General features: G+C 34.7%; 1 protein-coding gene across 12 annotated transcripts in view; it reads left to right on the top strand.

Annotated features, from left to right (window-relative positions):
- Positions 1 to 17,707, top strand: part of LOC101900996 (protein muscleblind) — a 277,915-nt gene that overhangs the window by 78,142 nt on the left and 182,066 nt on the right. Inside the window, exon 3 of one of the 12 annotated variants that reach the window (XM_059127647.1) lies at positions 17,335 to 17,379. The exons of the other annotated variants lie outside the window; for them this stretch is intronic. Coding sequence (XP_058983630.1) covers positions 17,335 to 17,364 — 30 coding nt within the window. The 3' untranslated portion in view covers positions 17,365 to 17,379. Of the gene's footprint in view, positions 1 to 17,334; positions 17,380 to 17,707 lie in introns of those variants that run through there. 12 annotated transcript variants of the gene reach the window in all.

Here is a 17,707-nt window from a genome sequence, read left to right as displayed (position 1 = left end):
AGCACACATTTGTTTTCATTGAAAACAGCTTGCACAAAAAAGGATGATCGATAAGATACCTAAAATATTGCTTTCTTTGCATTGGTGATGAAAATTAATTAGGTAATTTTTGGTATTGAGGTTGATGGAAAGACAGTTGATGTGTATTAAAAGGCCACCACATACCAATAAAGAAAATTAATGTCAACACCAATTTATTGGTCTTGAATATATCTTTGTATGAATGGGCAAATGCCATAATAAATTTGCTCAAAGGACCACAAAATGTGCAGAAGTTATAAAACGTTGAAATTTATGGTAAAGAATTCAATTAAAAACATTGGGTAATTTGTTTTTCTTGGGCAATTTTGTGAGCCATAATTCAAAGCACGTATTTGATAAGGCATCCCTGCCACGCACCTAAAAACCAAATTATGACAGCTCTAATTTTTTGTGGACAAGACAATTAAAATATATTTTTTTAATTACAAAAAATCTACATTAAAGCCTTAGGAAAATTTTCTTAAAAATCCAGATTTGCAGCTGCAATTATCTTTCAAAAATATTCATAAAAATCTACGGCTCACAGAACGCCATCTATTTGTGATACTCTAATATATAAATGCCCTCAGCACTCTCTTTAACCAAGAAAACCAAATCTCGAAAGTTTCATATCTCTATCTCTAATCTGTTCAAGTGGGTGGAAATCCTTATTTTTTAGCTTTGTATCTCCGATTGCCCTTCAAAAATATTTAATAAAATCAACGGCTAGTAGAACGCCATCTAGAACGGGCCTCACTGAGAACACATAGAAACAATTCTAACGTTTTGTCGGAGGGTCCCATCTCCTTACGACTATAAGAGTTTCACCAATAGTTTCAAATAAACAAACCAATACTAGGACATTAAATTTGTCAATCATTAATTTCTACAATTGTCAAAAGATGCTTGGGGTAACTCCAAATTTATAAAAAGTTTTCCCAGCTAGATGCGGTTTCTATTCAACCCTGAGAAGACCTGCGTTTTATACATCAGTAACATCTTTAAAATGATTTAAACCAACAAAATTTGAGGAATTTACGTAAAAGGCTATGGTGTAATAGTCAACAATTCTAATGAAATATAATTTTAACTACGTATTTGACAACCAGATGGCATTTTTCGGGCCCGAACTTAAATGGTATCTCAAAAACACTCTACCAGCAGTTCAAATTCAACATAGCGAAAGTTAATTCGTTTCTGAACGCCTCATCTTCTTTTTTTTGTCTCTAAACCACTTCTATAGATAAACTTATTTCCGTAGTTTGCCTGGGGGTTTCTACATTTCACAGAAATCTTGGGATCTGAAAATGCCATCTGCCCGTAAAACTTTTGACAAGGACATTAAATTTCACAAACTTTTTTCAGTGGCAAACGAAAAGTGTGTTAAGAAAATATAATTTGCAATCAGCTCAAAAGAACCTAATGATTCTTCAGAAACCAAATCAACATTTTGTAATTAATTCTCTTCTGAATGCTCCGCCTTTTTGTGAAAAAAAAAATTTTGCAAAGATTCTCATATCTTTTTTAACCCACGCCAAACAAAGTACGGACGAATCCATAATTTTATTCGTTTTAATCTATACTCTCATCTAGATCTTCTCTCTAGAGGTTTCTAGAATGTGAAAGCGCCATCTACCCGTTGAAATTTCGACAATAACTAAAATTGATACACGAGGTAATACTTGGCAAACACCTCAAAAAGTCCATTTATTCTCCCACGTCTCTTGGCAATAAAGTAAGGCAATAAATTCTTGCCCGGAAGCGCCATCTTTTAAAGAACTCAACTAAATTTTGGATGCTGGATATATCTAAAATAAATCTGACATTTTTCCAATCATCACTGAACAACTTCTATTTATAATCTCTGACAGCTAGAAGATATAAACCAAACATCAGATCAAGATTTTTTTACAACCAGAGGGAGACTGCTCTTCAGTTGCAAACTAAAATTATTTTAAAAGAAGGAATGTGATTTTTGGCTCTTCTTTTCATAAAAAACTCCTAGATAATGGAGCCACCTTCTTCTGAAATCAAATTAGTAAAGATATTTTTTGTTTCCAGCTACTCAAATTGTAGATGCTAGATATATTGGAACTAAATCGGACATTTTTCTCCCTAAACAATCCATTATCTCTTACCCACTATTTGTTTTATGGTTTTTCATTCGTGAATCCATATCGACATGAATCCTTAATTTTTTTTTCATCTTTGGTCTGAGGGCTTGTCTTTCTCTCAGTTATCAGGAAATTATTTTGCAATTGTGCATACACCATCTACAGGTGAAAATCTTGACAGTAAAATATTTAAATATTACACAACCAGGGGGAAACTTTTCTATAATCCTGAATAGAGTTTTATATTTTAAGGTTATAAATTATAGAACGACATCTACCATTTATGGGGAATAGTCCACAACTAGAGAGCGACTTCTCTGTAAACCTGAAACCAGCTTTTATTGTAGAAAACTAAAAACCAGATGAATGGACGCATCTTCATTTTAAAAATGGCAACCAAAAAATCATAATAATATTTTGCAACTAGAATAACACTCCTTCTCAATCCTGAATAGTTTTCTCCAGAAAACTATATTGCGGATGTATAAACGCCATCTACCTGCGAAATTTCCAAGAATAAAATTCTATAAATATTTCACAACTAGAGAGGGTAAATTCCCTACAATCCTCAGCTGACAAATTATAAAAAAAAAATATTTCGCAACTAGGGATGGCTTCTCAGCAGTTCTGAACTGATTTTGCTATTATATAAAAATAGTGTACAGTTTCAAGCATCATTCAGTCGCGACATTTGTCTCTAATGCAATTATTTAAAATTAGATGGAGCTTTCTCTTCAATCCTGAACTGAATATTCTCTTGTTGAAAATTAGTTTGGAGATATGAAATGGCCATCTATCTGTGAAATTTGTAGCAATAAAAATATAGAAATATTTCACAACTAGAGGGAGACTTATGCGCAATTTTAAACTGAGTTTCCTTTAGTAAAAAATTGGGCAGAATTTTTAAAAAGGAAATATATTTAGGTTGTGACATATATCATTAATAAGTTTATTATCTATATCTAATAATAAATAAATTTTCTTAATTGAAGTTTCTGTTATAGAAAACTAGATTGTAGATTAAATACTGCCATCTACCTGTGAAACTTGCAACACTAAACTTATAAATATATTACATAACTTAGATGTAGGACAATAAAGAAATCCTGAACTGGGTTTTCTATTCTGGAAAATTAGGTTTTTTCAAAAAGCAAGCGCATTTAGGTGGCGACCTTTGTCCTTAATAAAATTATGAATTGCAATTGCAAGACTGACATTTTCTTGTAAAAAATCCTATATTATGGAAGCTATTTGACAACTAGATGGAGCTTCTTTGGAGCCCTGATTTCGGCTTTTTATAGTTGAAAATTAGGTAACAATATATCTGCGATTTTTGGGCTGTATTTTATACAGTTTTTGATGATTTTCGGCGAAAAGTCGTTGAAATATCGGATTTCAAATTAGGTTGCATTTTGAAAAAGTAAACGTACTTTTACACGACTTTTATCTTTAATAGAATTATGAAATATTTCAAAACTAGAAAACCAGGTGGCAAATGCAAGACTGCCATCTTTTTGTAAAAATGTCTATATTAAGAAATTATTTGACATTTAGATGGGGCTTCTTTGGAGCCCTCAATTGGGATTTTCATATTTGAAAATTTGGTTACAATATCAAATATATTTATGATTTTTATGGTTGAATTCAATGCCGTTTTTTTGGATTTTCGATCAAACGACGTTGAAATGTCGGATTTTAAAGTTTATGCTAATGGACTTTTCTACAAAATTTGTAATTTTATAAAGTAATTTCTGTCTCACATCCATTTTACTAACCAAATTACCTCTGAAGCTGTCTATCTCTCTTCCTTTCTTTACATCTTCATTTGCTGATTATTCCGTCTTTTGTTTTTTTGAAATCAAAATTATTTCCTTCACTCTCATTAATTATGGCCGAAAATTTATTACCACCTATCTTGTGTCACACCATAAAACAACACTTTGACAATTATTTTTGACTTTATGGCCGGCGGTGGCTGCGACTTCGGCACTGCTCGCCATTAGTCATTAGTATGTTTAGTACAAGAATATAATTACAACGGAATAAATTTGTCAATTGTGGATCTTGTAAAGTCGCATACATACATATGTATATGCATATTTATGTAGTTATGTGAAGCAAAAAGAAAAAACAGCTGAAATCCGTTGATTAGGCCAGAGGAGAAGCAATGAATGTTGTTATGACATGCCTGCTAACCCAAAACAGACACAGTGGGCTAAATTAAATTACACAAAACGCCATGCCATGCAGCGGCTACACTGTCATGCTGTCATTTTGGTGTTGAAAATTATACCCCTATTGGAGGAGGGGTAGCGGAAGGAGGGTTATTTGCAAAAACCTTTCAACTGAACACCGGTCTGTTTTTTTTACGTTTGATTTGCTTTTGGCTTTTAATAACATCTGCTAAAATTTATAGCTGTTGAAAGACAGTTTGTTGTTTTTTTTTTTTCATTTTCAAATTCAAATTCAGTTTTCATATCAAACGAAGGACGACTGATTCGGGGATTTGTTGACATCCAACTAGGCAGTGCTTTTTGCTGCACCACATCACACTGTTGTTGTCGTTGTTGATTTCTTTCGTTTCTGTTAATTTTTATGACTGACACTCAGCTGCTGACGTATTTCGCCAGATCGTCCGCCGTTGACGTATGAATCACTTTTGGGCCAAATGTTAGTTGTTTTCATTCTTATTATTTTTGGCTATTATTGCAAATCCGCTAAGTTGTTGTTTTTGTTTGTGAATCTCATTAAAATTATTCAAATTATTACGATTCGTTTCAACTTTTGTGTATTTCATGTTTTTGTTTCTTTTTTGCTTTTTTTATTCTTGGTATTCTTTTTGAATATTATTCTAGTACTCTGGCCGCTGTTGTTGTTATGTCATCAATAATGATGACAATGATGTCATAGTCCTGCACTGAGTTCTTGTTTTTACGAACCATAAACATTTAATTGCTATAGTCTTAACTTAGCATTTGGCCATAGTATTCCCACTTATCCATCCCTGACACCCTCACCCCGAAAAAAACCCTGCCTCTATTCCACCATTGTATCATATATGGGTGCAGGAACAGTGTCTACACCACCATTGCCTCATTGTTGCAGCGTAATTGCGTCTTGAGTTTTTTCCCTTCTTTGCGTTATTTTTAGTTTTGCAACTTCTACGCAGAGCAAAAAACCACACAAAGAGAGGAAGAACACGCAAATGTGAAGCAACAATAAAAACAAATAAACATGTCTACAGTATGACAATACATGTGAACGAACGTCCGACCTCCAGAGAATTTTTTTTTTGTATTATCTTGGAAGTCAATATTGTTTATCTATGGAGGAGAATCGGTTGTACCCAACAGGCGGGCGTAGTATAAATAAGGAATATATGTTGCTCTGAGGGGCTAAATAACACCTTATTCAATCCCAAAGCAGAGGTCAATTTTTTAAAAAAAAGAAAATCCTACAAAAACCTTCTATTGATAAAAAAAAGTCAAAAAAAAAAAAACATTTAATTTACAGAAAAGAACTTCCTTAGAAATATATGTTAATCTAAGGTGTTAAGAACGCCAAATTCATTCCTAAAGTGTTTAAAAAACACTTTTTATAAAAGAAAATCCTACAAAAACCTTCTATTGATAAAAAAAATCCAAAAAAAAAATATTTAATTGACAGAGTAGAACTTCCGCGTAATAATAAATTATCATTAAAAATTATTAAAAAAAAAAAATTAATTAAATAATAAAAAAATTTTGAAAAAAAAAATCGTACCAAATTCATGATATTAAATTCACTTAAAATATTTAAATAAAAAATTAAAAAAAAATAATATAATAATATATATTAAAAATATATCTATGGTACATGGTAGTCTTCAAAGCAATAGTTTTTATAACAAGAGGCTAATCCAGTAGATTATGAAAGTAGATCTAAAAACAGAAGACAGGTGTAACGGCGCTTTGAAAGTTTACATCGCAAAGTAATATAAATGGAGCGGACAAGTTCTCCCTATACCACATTTTTCCACATTTCCGAATTAAAATTCTTAGAAATCCGTGCAAGTCAGGTATACAGGATGATATAAAAAAAACTGCAACAAAGTCAAACGTCATAATTTTTTTTTTTAATTTTTATTTTTTTTTTTTAATAAAAGCAAAAAATGTGGGAAATAGTATCAAATTTTAGAATAAGTTTAGATTTGTTCGAAATGGTTAAATTTGGCACGAATTATGGCTTTCAAACGGCCAATGAAATCGTCACAAGCTGCCCGCATGTTGCTCTGCGGTATTTTGGTCCATTCCCGGCGAAGCGCTTCCTTAAGGTGATCGACACATTGGTATTTTTGGTGCCAATCTTGCTTTCCAAAATACTCCAGACAAAATAGTCCAACGGATTGGTATCCGGAGATTTTGGTGGCCATTGTGCGCTGGAAATGAAGCGAGCAACCTCATTTTGTAACCATTCTTGGGTGGCGCTTGCTGAGTGCGATGGTGCTGAGTCCTGTTGGAATGTCCAAAGTCTGCGGCCAAAATGTTTGCGTGCCCAAGACAACCAATACACCCTTCAGAATATTTTCCGATAATATTCGCCATTTATTCTGATGCCACTGTCGATTAATACGAGCGGAGAGCGGCCATCGGCTGTTATGGCGGCCCACACCATCACCATGGCCGGCGCTTGAGTTCTGGTGGCCAACCGAACACATTTTCAGCTGACCTCTTTGGCAAGTAAACACGATCATTTTGCTGCTGGACAAAGAATGTTTTCTCATCGGAGAAAACCAAATTCGGCAGTTCACCTAGCGAGGCAACTCTTTAGCTCTGTTGAGTCTATTTTCTTTCTGTTGCGGTGTGAGTTCTTGCACTTTTTGGAATTTCAATGACTTCACCCCAAGCTCATTTGTCAATATTTGCCGAATGGAATAGAATATTGCGATATGTTCAGCTCACGAGCCATTTTTCGGCCATTGCGACGCGGATTTCGATCAAGTCGCTTCTTTACTTTTCGAACCATTTCTACTGTTTTCTTCCGTCCACGTGACCTTGAAGTATCCAGTATCACGGTTACGAGCGATGGTACGAGACACAAGAGATTTATTCACATTTAAATACTGGAGTGCTCTAACGATAGCCACTTGTGGTTTTCCAGCCAAATATACAGAAATCACACTATCACGCTTGAATTCCATTACGAATAATTTTTTTTCTGGAAAATTCTCACCAAAATTCTTTAGTACGCTTGTAAACAATATAATGAGCTGTCACTGGAATAATCTTAACAGCTGTCGGACGAGTGGCTTAGAAATGACAGCAATCAGAAGTTGGTTGCAGTTTTTTCATCTCACCCTGTAATGGCCAGTCTGGGTTGTGGAGAATTCTAAGTGGACTTAATAGAACTCATTTGTAGATCGAAACCTTAAAGTTCTAAATGTTCTTTGGATTTTTGCGTACAGTCAAAACCACATGTAGACCTTCCATTATAGTTTGAAATATATTTCATAACATTTGGGATAGAATATGTAATGTGAAATAGATCTTTAGATTACATCAAGAAGTTTTAGTACAGAAACTATGTTCCATCTTTCAACTTTTGGGAATTGTCCCTTTGTAAGGATAATTCCGATTTGAAGTATTTTTATTCATTTTGGCCATTTTTTTTTTGTAATTTTTGTCAAATTTTGACATTTTGAGTCCTCAATATCTAGAAACGATATTTACAAAAAAAGCTCTTACAGCTCTTACATAAACATAACCCTGAGTTTAGTTATTGTGGAGGTTTTGTCTATATTTTCCAATCGTTTTTGCTGAAAATTGGTAACCCTGACTTGCTACTGTGCTGTGAAATTGTATGGAAATATGCGGCAAATGGCGGAAAAGTGCTATTTTTTTAAAAAACAAACAAGGTTTTTATTAACAAATATATACCAATCATTTGATATTTAATACAAACTGTCTATAATTTCTTTTTCCGTAATTTATTTTGGAATTTACTCCGTAAAGCTGTTTCCGCACAACTCGTTTTCCCTTAACAAAATTTTGTTTGCATTTAAATCTTTGTTAATTTTTACTTTCACAATTTTTCCCTCACTTTTTTCCAACGGCCTATCCAGCCCACTCTAAAAAAAAGAAAAACAAAAAAAAAAAACTGAACAGGCCCAAGTAAATTCGTTGCGGTTTGAGCAGAAAAAAAATCTTTTTGCTTTAACATGATTTCCTTTTGGTCTGTGTGTCTGCTACAAATAAAGACAGATTGCGCAAAATTGTTGGCATGTTTTTCCTTATTTTTCTTTCTGGCAAAAAAAAAAAAACAGAAAATCGGGAATACACAGTTGAATACAAAAAGAAGAAATGGCAACAACATTCCGAAATGTTGTAGGGAATTCGAGGCATTGCTTGCACTCAAAAAGATCAAATGTCGTGGCACTGTGTTGAGTGCGTATTTGTCATGGGGCGACAGTCTCGCAAGTGTGATGTGTGTGGATTTTTATTGAGGAATTGCAAAAAACAAGAATAAATTGGGAAAATGTTTTCTTTTTTCTTTGCGCGTTTCAGGGACAAGGTTTTCTTTTTTTGGGTGGAGTAATGAAAATAGACCATGGAAATTTTTATTGATTAATTAGTAAATCAATGTAGATGGAGAGGGGGATTGAGGGGAACAGGGACATTGAAGTTTTATTTAATATATGACTAATTGTATGGGTTATATATAAATTGTACCCCCTTCAGGGCTCTGAAGCAGTACTTTTTGGAGATGGATATTAACAAAGATTTTTCTTAGAAATGCATCATAGGTGTCATATTATTTTTTTTTCTCCTAAAAGTATGCATCACATATGTATAGAGTGGTATCATGTGATTGTCCTCTGAATACGTGTATCACTCATGATATAGACATAATGGGACCCCCCGTCTTATGATTCAATTTAACATAGCTTTGATTTTCAAGGATTTGCGAAATAATAATTTTTCGGTCACATGGCTACAGATGCTACATCGAAAAAACGGTTTTAGACCTTAGGTCTCTTTCAACTAACTTATTTTCAGGATATTTGGAGTCGGTATAGGAGTGTCTCATATCCTTATACTTTTACTAACACAAAATCTGGTCTGAAGATGGAATACATCGGACCAATCCTACCCTACAAATGGTTTAAAATTTTCAATAACCATGGAGGTCATAAAAAGTGAGTAAATGAGCATCCGATTCCCTTCTGGTGTAAAGATAATATATATCAGCCCACCCCTATCCTGTCTGTCTGGATGTATGTCCGTCTGTGGAAATATCTCTGGCTTCCGAACGAAATGAAATAGATTAATCAAATTTTACTCATATGTGTTTTGAGGCAGGACTTTCGAGGTTGAAAATGTACCATATAGGTCGATGTTGTAGTATAGCCCCCATATAACTGTATCGCCAGATTGAAGGTGTTTCGGCGATTTTAGCCACAATTTAGACCCGAATTTGCTGTACATTCGCAGTTTGTGCTCTATGCAGAAAACATCCTTTCATAGAACGGTCCATATATGTAGGATCAAATTTTGGTATAATCCCCTCCCTATATTCTGTATTTCGATGATTTAGGGCACACTTTTTGCTGGAATTGTTTAAAATTTGGTATTTGGAGTCGGTAATGGGAACTATCTCCTCTGACAGAAAATTGCTCTAAAGATCCACGCCTTCGTATAGCCCTCACAAATCGGTACCTCTCTATATTCGGTATTGTGACGATTTTAGCCGCAACTTTTATCAGAACTATTTCAAATTCGAAATGGGGAGTTCGCAGTGGTTACTACCTCCTATAACAGAATATCGCTACCTCCTATGGGAGGTACTGACAGAAAATCGTATAGACCCCGCATAAAGGAACCTCCCAATATTTGGTATTTTGATGATTTTAGACACACTTGTCACCAGTATTATTTCAAATTCAGTATTTGGAGTTCGCAATGGGTACCATCTCCTCTGACAGAAAATTTCCTGCACAGATTCATTATAGTCCCCATATTTCGGCACCTCCTTTTGTTCCGTATTTTGATGATATTAGCTAAATTTTCACACGTTTTTGAATAGCACCCCACACAACGATATTTTGATGATTAGATTACCTAGATTTCAAATTTGGTGTTTGAAGCAATAGGCACCACCTTCTCTGACAGACGATTGTCTGTAGAAATCCATGTTTTTCTACAGCCCCATATAACTGCAAAACCGGATATTCGGAAATTTTTAAATTATAGCCTCTTTTTTCAATGGAAGTTTCTTTAAATTATGCGAGCAACTTCCGTAACGTATAGTTCGGCCCAGGCAAGCTTAGCCGCCTTTTTACTTGTTTTCAATAACATTTGTTGTGAATAGTTGTATCATAGGGGTTTCCCCTAAAATATACACCACTCATTGTGCAAATATAGACAATCCTTCATATAATGGACACCACCTTCTCTGGAAGGTAATTGGCTACATGGGTCCAAATTTTTTGTATCGCATCCATTCAACGGCATTTTAATGATTTTAGATAGATTTCAAACCTAGCCTTCTCTGGTAGAGGATTGGCTGTAAAGGTTCATGTAACACCTGCTATTCGAGCTCCTTCAAATATGGTGGAGGGTAAAAAAAGTTATGCCCGGCCAGCAACTTCTTTACTTGTTTTATAGAAAGTTTCTCCTGAAAGTATGCACCATTGTACAAACATATACAAACATTCATAATAGGCACCGCCTTCTCTGGAAGGTAATTGCCCATATGGGTCGACGTTATTGTATAGCATTCATACAACGGTATTTTAATGATTTAAGATAGATTTCAATCCTAGCCTTCTCTGGCAGAGGATTGACTCTAGAGTTTCATAATTTTATATGGCCCCATATAACTATAACACTAGATATTCGCAATGCTTGCAATTATAGAGGCATTTTTTTACGTTTTCCAAGTTTTTTTTTTCAAATAGTGGAAGTTGTTAAAAGTTCAGCCCAGCCAAACTTTTTTCTTTAGTATTTATCGTGTCATATGAAATTTCCCCTAAAAGTATGCACCACTCATTGTTTAAATGTAGACATATGGCTGACGCAAACTGACATATGCTTCCTTTTTCAATTCTCTTAGGGAATATTAAGCAAATCATTTTAGATTTGCCAAAAATCAGCAATTTCCCCTTTGGGGAATGGCCAAGTTCTTAGCCTTGGTGCACAAATATTATTTCAACTAGACCTTCGGTAAAGAAACAGTTCCTTTTTTAATTTTTAGAAAATTACCAAAAAAGCTTTTGCCATTACAGGGGCCTTTTTTCTTCCTCGCACTCTCTCCCTCCTTCCCCGGGGGACAAACAAACTAATTGACCGTTTCACAACTTTGCAACAATATATTGACCAATAAAAGCCTATTTCTATAGCCCCCAACCCCTCTTATCAAATGCCCGAGACAAAAAAGGCGAAATCATTCCATTTAAGTGTCAAGATATTTGTATTTATATAAAAATCCCGTAAAAAGCATTTTCAGTCCCTTGTGTCAACTCGCACACACACGCACATTAAACAAAATGATTTTCTTACTTTTTCGTTGTTGTTGTTGTTGTTGTGTTACTTCAATTCATTACTACTTGATCATGCTTTTAACTGTCACACTAAAAGTTGGAACCACAAAAACAGCAGCATGAATGATTTTAGTAAACAATAGTTAAACACAATCTTGAAAGTAAAGTTAAATACTTAGGAGGACAACAACAACAACAGCTATAACACCACGAACCGCACCCCAGACCCAAAGAAACCAAGGCGACGTTATAATGCCATTGGCCCGCCCTGCTTTCAAATCTTTGCCTGAGAAGTGGTTAATGCTTTTGTTGTCTTTTACCCACTTTTTGGGGGTAAGGCATTTCATCAAACAGTCCCAGCCAGGCAGCCGCCACATAACGGCAACTAGTTCCTTTTTCTCTTCTTCTTCTTCTTTTTTTCATCTCCAAGTAATAAATTCGAACAAAACCAGGATACGTGACTTTTTGCGGTTTGTTAGGATTTATTTTTATTGTCTTTGGCTGATGTCCCATTTCGAGATGATGTGGATGAGGAAGAACACGGAAGAGCGAGCCTTTTATACAAAATGTGAGCTCATTCGGTGAATTGTTATTAAATTCAAACAAAAAACCGAAGGAGCAACGCAAAAGTGTCAGAACGCGCGCCGCCAACCCCATACGGAGCAGAACATCATTATAGGCAACCCAGATAAATAGATAGATAGGATAGGATAGGGAGGAGGCGACAAAAGGATGAACAAACAGCAAATGTTTAATAAATAACGAATGTTATTTCTATAAGGCGGCACACTTAAATTAATACTTGTTGGGGTGCCGGCTCTCACTCAGGGGTTGTGGAACGTGCAAATTTCGTAGCCAGGAATACACTGAAAGTTGGATTGTCCCATTACAGGCCTAAAGGGAGGTTAGTCGTCGAAAATTGAATGATAACAATGAGAAAGCGTGACAAAAATGCCATAACACACTGTCATCACATGTATTGGCGATAATAAGAAGGAAAAAAAGAGAACAACTGTCAAATGAAGATTTTGTAGCCCATTAAATGGCTTAATGTCAATGTACCGTTGTTAGGTTGCAAATGACACATTTTTCGAAAATTTAATATCATAATTTACATCTGTTTAAATTTTGTTGAATGAGATTGGGAAGAAATTAAATCGTTAAAAGACATGGAAGACAATTTAATGTGTTGCTTGGAATTTGCACAAATTGCATTTACAAATAAATGGTGCATACTTTTGGGAGAAAGTCGTACGACGCGTTATTTTATAGTAATCATAATTGAGGATTATTGAAAACATTTTTAAGGGGTATTCTACTAAATTTAATTAAAAATTAGTAAAATTCATGTAAGATCGGTCGGGTCGAACTTTGAAAACTCTTCACTATTTGGAAAGAATTTGGCAATTAAAAAAATATGTTGAAAACAAGTAAGCAAAGGCTACAATCGAGCGGGGCCGACCGTTGAATACCCTACAACACTATAATAAACCATACAGTTTATATAGGCGAGATACTCGAAAGAATTCCACAAGATATTGTGACAAATAATAAAAGAAAACCATCAGGTTTCGTTCTCTAATTTTCGAATAATAGCAACTTTAACTAATTTGCTCATTTCCAATTTATTGGTGGATGTTGCACGTAAATGGTCTTCCTAGATCTGGAACCAATATTTCCCAAAGACCTATAATCTCTCAGAAGTGGCAAAAGATTAACATTTATTATTGGTTTTTGATTGAAACGCATCTATATGAGATACAGACATTTGACTATATTCTTCAACGAAATAGTCAGAAGTGCGTCTTTCCTATATTTGTGAATTCTCCAAAAAGTCACTGGAATGGACATTTTCGTATTTTGTCTACAAAAGTTGGCAAACTATTTCACATATTGAATATTTTTGGATGGCCATCCAAAACTGCTTGGCTTTTGTAATGTCCGGTAACCCCCATTCAAATGTGCGTGAGAATCGGGCGATAATTACGACCTGCAGACAATTTTGCAGTTTTTTGGTCCATTTCAACCCCTAAATATATGGCGATCATCTTCAAAAAGAGTAGGGTTCTATTCTGACCCTCATCTTACCCCCATGCAAAATTTCCTAAGGATCGGGCCATAAATGCGATCTGTATATGATATCCTGATATCCCAACTACTTAGTTTTGTTAGCTGTAGAAATATTACCAAATGTTTAATTCAAAATGAAAATATGCCAAAAATATGACAAAATTGAAAAAAATATGAGAAAATTTTACAAAATCAATATTTTCATCTTTAGAGAGATATTTTCATGAGATTTTTTTAGACGTTTTTTCTTTCCTGCCAAGAGGCCATTCTGAATTAATGAGAACTGTGGAAATCAGTTCAGCCGTTCTCGACATATAAGAGATGTTTCAAGCATATCTTCTTTGATAAACGTATATATCGCACATATTTTGCTATATATCCGTTTTGTTGGATGTTAACATCAATGTAAAGATCAGAAGTAACCTTGTCATGGCTTTGTGATTTCGCCGGGATTTAAAATATTCGCGGTTTAGTGAAAAATTTTGAATTTTTTCAACACAAAAGATATGGTCTATTTTACCCGCTAAATATTATCCGATGACCACCCAAATTGGTAGGCTTCTTCCCCGCCCTAAACTCTAGCTACATGCGAAATTCCGCGTCGATTGGTCTATAATTGCGACCTGTAAAGCTACTGCAAAATCCGACATTTTTTCAGTATTTGGTCCATTTCAACCCCTAAACATTTGGCGATCATCTCCAAAAGAAATAGGGTTCTATTCTGACCCCAGACCCACCTCCATTCTAAATTTCGTGAAGATCGGGCCATAATTGCGACCTGTAGAGTGATTATAAATTAACATGGACAGACGGACAGACGGACAGACGGACGGACGGACATACATAGCTAGATCGACTCAGCTCGGCGAGCTAGGAAGATCCATATATACTTTCCTATGTGGGAAACCAATATTTCGAGGTGTTACATAATTTTTGGGCCAATCAAACTTATAATACCCCCAACACATAGTGTTGTAGGGTATAAATACTATTAAAATTCAGTTTAAGTTAAGGTAGGGTCGAACTTTTGATACCCTCCACCAATATGTCTTGAAATTTTAAAAAAATCGTAATATTAAATTTGTGCATGGCTATACGAAAAGTTAGAGATCTTCAGACAATTATCTGCCGGAGAAGGTAAATCCTATTACGAACTCCTAGAAATAATTCTGTTAAAAAATTTAGCTAAAATTATATAAATATCGAATATCTGGAGATACAGCTATATGGGGGGCTATAACAAAATGTGGACCTATTTGGCCCGTTTTCAATGCCAAAAGTCCTGTAGACCTAACACAAATCTGAATAAATATTTGTTCAACCTTTTTCATTTCGTCCGGAAGCTATAGTGATTTCCTCGTATGCTGATCAAAAAATATATATTTTGTGGGATCATATTTTTATGAGAAGCCTCATATGACCTTTATGACACAATTTTTCACCACAAATATCGCTCTATGAACAAGACTCCATATGCTTTCTGAGGTCTAAAATTAAGGTAAGGTGTTACAAACTTAATGACAAATCTAATATATCATCCATACTATGGTGGGGGTATAAAAAATATTTTCTTGGAGGTACTATACGATTTGGTCTGAACTAGGTACATTATATTGTTATTGTCAAACTTAGATCGTTTTCGGAGTTGGGAAATATTGTTCCACTCCTTCTGGTACCTTCACCACAAGAGGTCAAATGGGCACAAAAATAAATTATAAAACAAGAAAAGATTCTCCAAATTTGCCAATCAGTGTTGGGTCCATTAAGTACCTCCCCCACAACAGGTCAAAATTTTAAATAATCCCAACGCTTATAAAATTTGAAATAAGGGACTAAGCGTCTTATAATTTCGCAAATCCCAATATTTCTAATAACTCTAGGTCTAGTATAAAGATGGAGTATATCGGACCACTCCTTCTGGTATAACTTTTATAAACGCGAAATAAGGATGCGCCTGTCTTGAATTTTCACAAATTGCAATATTTTCACTAGCACAGGATCTGATGTGAAGACGGAATATACATCGGCCCACTCCTTTTGGGTCTCCCCCACAAAGGGTTCTAAATTTTTGAATAATCAAAATTCTCATACAATCCGAAATAAGCATTCACTTCTCTTCCGATTTCACACATCGCAATATTTCTACCAACACAAGATCTGGAGTGAAGGTTCTGGTACCTCCCACACAAAGGGGTCAGAATAACCAAAATGCTTACAAAATCCCAAATAAGCATACGAATTTCAGATTTCACAAATCCTAATATTTTTACTAGGACAAGATCTTTTGTGAAAATAGAGTATATGGATCCGGCCCTTCTGGTACCTTCCCCACACAGGGGTAAGAAGAATGAATATGCTTATAAAATAAGAGATGAGCATTCGATTTTGAAATAGATAGGTCTACTTCTTCTGCTACCTCCCCCACAATGGGTCAAAATTTTTAATTATCCATTATGCTTATAAAGTACTAAGTGAGCATCTTGAAATTTTAGACATCCCAATATTTCTGCCAACACAAAAACTTCTGTGAAGATAGAGTATATGGCCCACTCCTTCTGGTATTTCCCCCATAACGGGTCAACATCTTTTAATAGCTGTAACTCGCAATAAAATGCGAAATAAGCGCGCAATTTTCTTGAAATCGCACGCATCCTAATATTTCTTCCAACATAAAATGCAAAGCAATTTTAGTAATTCTTTTCAAACTTGGTATATCTAAAAATTTCTTTCAATTACACATCCCGATATTTTTCAGTAAAGAATGAAGTGTGAAAATGAAATAATTCGGTCCACTATAAAGGGTACTTCGCTCACATTTCAAAAATTTCCAAAACTGATCACTTATCTCGTACAAAATGGAAGGATGTATTCGATATAGTCCAAATCTGGCATTTTAACTTAGATCAGATTCGAAATTTACATTATTGGGCCACTCCTTCGGAACCCCAACCATTTATAAAAAGGAGGATATATTTATTGATACGTTTTGGGATGATCCGTAATAGTACACGTAACAGCGAATTTTTGTATTAATTTTCAGGAACTACAATGATCCTCTAAAGAAAAATATTTTTGTCTGCAACTTTTTTGAGCCTTATCAAGTTTAATGTTTAGAAAGGCCTTCAGATAGCTCCTATCATAGGTAGACCGCCTCTACTGTAAAATTTTTCAAAATTGCATAAATTCTGTGTAGAAGTCCTTATACAGGACCTTTATGCGATAAAATGCCATTTCGAGATTTTTTATCGAGAGAAACCCTCCTTGAAAGATTTGTAAATCCTTTGAATATTTTCATGTCGCATGAAAGCCCCCTGAGGGGATCCAGCATATAAGGTAGTATATAGCTTTGAAACCAAATATTGTTCTGAAGAAGCTATTGTATAGTGGTCCTTTCTCATCTTTATTAAAACACCTGCATGCTCATTACTTATGTTCTTAAGCCAATGACTATACGTATATTATTATATAGTTAAGCTTTTTTTCCTGCATTGTAAATATCTCCCCCCTAGACATTATGTTTGCTCCCCTTGCCTTGCATATCAAAAAAGGCTCTATTTATTTGAAATTCACACAAAATATTAATTTTCTCCTTTCTTTCCTCTCTCATTCCAGGTAATTAATAAAAAAACACACACAAACTAACGTTACAACAAACTAGCCACAGAGAAACATTTGTGCTAATGTTTCCTTTGTAAGTACAAGAAATTAAAGCATATTTATAGGGGTCTAAACTGAAACTTCTGGAAATTGATCTCCTTAATCCCCCTCCATCGAGGTTCTCAATGTTTCCCTTCTCCCTTGATAAAACAACAATTTCCATATTTGTAGGCAGCAACAATCACTTTTTTATTGCTAAACAGTAATTACCCCTCTCGCTCTCTAGAAATTTGCAATTAGTTAAGCATTTGTTTATAACTGAAAAATCAAACAGGATTCCATACAACAAAATCCTGCCTAGGTTTATCTTTAGTTGTTGTGATGTTTT

Source organism: Musca domestica, unplaced genomic scaffold (assembly GCF_030504385.1).
Source record: "Musca domestica strain aabys unplaced genomic scaffold, Musca_domestica.polishedcontigs.V.1.1 46, whole genome shotgun sequence".
NCBI lineage: Eukaryota > Metazoa > Arthropoda > Insecta > Diptera > Muscidae > Musca > Musca domestica.
Note: the sequence above shows the minus strand (reverse complement) of the source record. Positions and strands in the feature narration are given on the sequence as shown.